Source organism: Octopus sinensis, linkage group LG1 (assembly GCF_006345805.1).
Source record: "Octopus sinensis linkage group LG1, ASM634580v1, whole genome shotgun sequence".
NCBI classification, from domain to species: domain Eukaryota; kingdom Metazoa; phylum Mollusca; class Cephalopoda; order Octopoda; family Octopodidae; genus Octopus; species Octopus sinensis.
Genome location: NC_042997.1, coordinates 83,067,043 through 83,072,042, shown reverse-complemented (window position 1 = coordinate 83,072,042; position 5,000 = coordinate 83,067,043). Strand labels below are relative to the sequence as shown.

General features: G+C 32.2%; 1 protein-coding gene across 3 annotated transcripts in view; it reads right to left on the bottom strand.

Annotated features, from left to right (window-relative positions):
- Window positions 1–562: 562 nt before the first annotated feature.
- The window catches only part of LOC115216136 (parathyroid hormone/parathyroid hormone-related peptide receptor-like), a 143,037-nt gene continuing 138,599 nt past the window's right edge, over window positions 563–5,000 (bottom strand). For all 3 annotated transcript variants that reach the window (XM_036502515.1, XM_036502522.1, XM_036502530.1), the window contains one exon: window positions 563–1,775. In XM_036502515.1, coding sequence (XP_036358408.1) covers window positions 1,434–1,775 — 342 coding nt within the window. In that variant the 3' untranslated portion in view covers window positions 563–1,433. The remainder of the gene's footprint in view (window positions 1,776–5,000) is intronic.

The window sequence follows — 5,000 nt, the reverse complement described above, 5'->3', positions numbered from 1 at the left end:
GTGCTTGTATGGGTGTGGTAGTGTGCATGATGGTGTGTGTAATGAGTTAAAGAGTTATGTGGCTGCTCGTATATATATAAAATGAGGGAATATCAATTCCGGCGTCACAAGGCTGAGATATTCAAGTTAAGAATATTAATTCTCAATAAATAGATACATATATCAAAGTATCAATTAGAGACAGAAATCCCCATAAGAATCAATAAATCAGAATACAATTCAACCATGTCATGGAATATTATATTTAATACTTACTATTCGTTTTTAAAGTTTTCGACTACACGTGTTTCATGAGGTTGTATACAATGTTCCTGAGGCACGTAGTCTCTTACAGAACCTCCCCTTATATACGACCTGAAGATTGGGGTTGTATATAAGGGGAGGTTCCGTGCCTCGGGAACATAGTATACAACCTCATGAAACACGCGTAATCGAAAACTTTAAAAACGAATAGTAAGTATTAAATATAATATTCCATGACATGGTTGAATTGTATTCTGATTTATTGATTCTTATGGGGATTTCTGTCTCTAATTGATACTTTGATATATATATATGTGTGTGTGTGTGTGTGTGTGTGTGTGTGTGTGTGTGTGCTTATGTGCATATGATATATTTAATTTAGCAAAATTATGGCGTGGGGCGTTGAAAAGTGTTTGTGAAAGAGAGGAGGTGATTCCGTCTGCTTAATAATACTCAAAAGATTGAATTCACTTGACGTTGCTCATGGTGTCATGCACTGAAGGGAAACCCGAAACTGCGTAACCCAACACGGTTACCCAACACTAAGATATTTGATTTACAATGTTCCTTTCTGAATTTAACAGTAGCCCACAAATTTAATCGGTCCGCTATTAGTATATTACTGGCTCTTCCACCTTCCACTACCGATCTCTGAGATGCAAGGGAAAGTCGATCTCGATTCTAACTCAGAACGTAAGGAAGTATAACGGAATAACACTAGTATTTTGTCACCACTCTATAGTTACAATACTGACTCGCTAAGAATTGAAACGAGAATGTAAAAATAAAAAAGAAACAACTTTCGTTTAGCGTTCTACCAGTTCTTCTATTCAGCATTCTCTCTGAATTACTAACGTAAATCCTCGAAAGTTGCGTAATCGTTAAAAATTCCTATTCATTCGATCATAACTTTAAACCGTTATAGCAATTCCGAAATTATAATTACCGCCATAACTCTAGAACTGCATGCATAGATATTTTAGAACTTTTAATTTAATTTTACTTTTGACCGAAAAATATTTAACAATGAAAACTAAAAATTGGAGAATAAATGCATATATAGACATAAATGGAAAATGATAACCAAATAAAAATGGAAAGGTAAAAATTTGGCAATCTCTAAAACGAACAATTAAAAATGACCGAGAAACTATTTAGGCAGCCGTTTAGGGTTCTGTTTCTAATTAAAGTCATTTCTGTGAAACTTTTGGAGATAAACGCATAGCTTCTGTATCTTTTCTTGAAACATATGTTTCACTTGTTTCTGATCGCCTGATTCCAGCTTCGTCGGAGACTAAATATTGATTTCCGACGGTATTTGTAGAAGATTGTTCTCCCCAACTTGTAGCACAATCCAAACCTAAGTTTGGAGATTGTGTTTCGGAGTGTATACTGCATCTGGCGCTGTCGTTCGTGGCAATATCTGTTTGTCGTTCTCTAGTAAGTGACGAAAAAGTTGTGATTGTCCTTGAGTGGTGGAAACTTTTTCTTTCTATTTTCTGTTTCCAGGCCATCTTGATTTCAGTTTGAACCTAGAAAAGTAAATATGTATATAACAATAATTAAAACTTGAAGTTTTACACCGTCACTATCCGACATTTGCATAATTACTTTTTTTGCAGTGTCTAGGATGAATTATCTACAAATTATGACGTTTGGACCATTAAAGATTCAAACAACTAATATCATGAAATCGCAGGTTTGACTTCTAGACTTGAGTATAGCACTCGTTTCACGTTGCTCTAGTCAACTTAACTGAAATGAATACCAACCAAGTGCTGACACAGCCTTCTCTCCCTCCAGTTATGTCTTAAATGTTCTGTGGGGTCAAGAGTGGGAATTTCAGGAAGGTATTTATATCTGCTCGCGGTCAGTAGCGAAAACATGATGTAACCAAGTCTTACTGGCTCTGGTTCAAGTATATGTAACATCCCATATTCAGCCATCTTCGAATGAAGCCCCAGCATGCCGTTGCCGGTTAATGGTGGCTAGTAAGAATGCTGTGGGGAATGGACGGCGACCGCCGTCATTAAGCTTACATAACTAATATACATTTAGTTAAAATAAGGCTTATAAATACTAATGTAGAATTTAGAAATTAAAATTCGACGGTAGACAAGGTAAATTATGAAAACAACAATAATATAAATTACATAAAAGAAAATTGTAATACGAAAAGGAAAGAAAGATATAGAAATGAATAAGACATAAAAGAAAATGTAGAGGATAATTAAGAAGGAAAACTAAAAGATAAGTAAGAAAAAAAGATAAATAATAGAAGAGGCGAGTAACAACAACAGTGGAAATAAGAAGTGATTCATATTTCTCTGCAAAAGTTACGTTATAAAAATTGCGTATATTAAATACAGTAATGTCATAGAATAGTATAGACAATGACTTCGAAGTTTCGACCGGTTAAGCCATCATCGGAATGTCCGATGATGGCTTAGCTGGCCGAAACTTCGAAGTCACTGTCAAACTTTTGTACACTACAAAAGTGTGGAGTAACCCTTCAGATTCATATATATTGCTTTTATTATAATTGAATATAAAAACAAACACTGATTCATTTATATACATATTATATTACATTATATTTTATTATATTATAATATATATATTATATATATATATATATATATATATATATATACGTATAGATGTAAGTATGTACATATACGTATGTATATATGCATATATATACACATATATATATATATATATATATATATTATATATATATATATATAGAGAGAGAGAGAGAGAGAGAGAGAGAGTGTGTTAGAGAGAGAGTGAAGGAGAAATTAAAAGCATCGAAAGAAAGAGTGAAATAGGAGGAAAATTAGCATAAGTAGTATGAAAGGTGAATAGGAAAGAAAAAGAAGACAGAAAGACAAAAAATTGAGAAATACTTAAATGCTAATAGCGCAAAGAAAACAACTGGTGAGTGTTTGTATAATTTATTGAAATAGTATGCGAAACAAATGCAAGTTTTTTTCTAATTTTGAGAAAACAAAAATACAATTTACCAAAAGTTTACAAATATAAAACAATGTTCTTTAACGCTTTCCTTAAAGAAATTGCTTTGACAAAATGTGGGCTAAATAAAAGAAATCCTGTAATAAAGAAAATACTTAAAGCACTACCAAACACTTGCGAAAGTTTCAGATATTCCACTTATGAACGAAAAATACATTTAACCTGTGGGCAGAATAAGATTCCGTAGCAGATTTTCATTTTGATGCCGATATTTCGAAAGTATCTCATTCCTAGAAAGTTTGATGAATTGAATATAGAGTTAAATATGAAGGACTTTTCAGAATGTCCAGGTTGTTCAATTAAGAACGGCAAAGATATAGTTCAGCAAGTTTGACTACTAATAACCGTACCTAAAAGTTCTTAACGTTGTCATCTTTCAGTCTCCAGACATCTGTGATTAAGAAATACTATTAATCCTCTCAGAGTACCTTGTGGAATGCGTATGCAAAATATTTATTTAGGTTTAACCTTAATAGATATCTTCAGTGCGGTCAACTAACTTCACTTTGACACAATACACCTACACCTGAAATATTTATCATTGTGTTTTATCCTAATTCTTTGGGTTTTTTTAATATCTGAGCCAAAATTCTTGAGATTGTTAGTACAACAGTAGAAATTATTTGAAGAAATTTTTATGAGAAATCTTAAGTATTTGTAACCAAATGGAAAATACTAATCTACAGGCTTATAAAAGTGTTTATTGTATTACATATCCTACACAAACTAAAAAGAAGGTTATACCAAATTATACTACACATATGTGGCTTTACTTTTTATGTAACCTATTATAGGGTGGAATATAATGCAGTTTCTCGTGCCTTTTACAGTACTGATTAGTATTGTGAAGCACGTTTAAAAATATCTTTATATGAAGAAATATGTGACGACTAATATTATTCAATAGTGTTTTCAAGAATAATGGAGAGTAATTAGGAGACTAATTTATATATAGCTGATTTTATTTGGGTTCCTATTAAACAACCCTTGCTGGTGTTCAAGACCAAATTATGATATTGTACATTGATATTGATGGTAATTGTCATTCTTAAGATCATCTTAAGAATGACTCATGTCCATTTATATTGCAGAAATCAACCTCAAGTCCATTTGTAATACAGAAATCAACATTTCTCTGAAGTTCAAGATTTATAAAATGAAACTACTTGAGGATTAGCCTACAAACATTTGCTCCATCATCTGAGCACTTAGCCACATCAAATAGCTCCGTTATTTCATTAAACCGATAATCTGTCTTTAAAAACTATAAAGTACTCCGTGGTATGCAAAATAGCACTAATTTCCTTAATGATACTGGTGGGGAGATTATTATTAGCAAACTTGATAGCAGTAAGAAGGGGGTTAGAAACAAATGCATGGGCACATTTTCATTTCACCAAACTGGGTGAATTTGCAATTATATTTATGATTTTCATGTAATTATATTTACTGCCTTAATGCCAGTAGAACTATTTTACATAAAGGTAAATATGAGACGAATAATTTTAAGGATCATCTCGTCAAAAATGTGTTTACTGACTACACCTGATTCGCGTTTTGTACAATTAATAAGTTTTTATTTTGGGGTCATCTAGGACATTATGCTTCTGATCTTTGAATATAATAAGGAGTTTACATAACGCTAAGCATTTGATTTCCTCGTGTAAGATGACTAGGTAATGTATGATCCTCTATATAAATTTTTCAAAAGTTAGTAT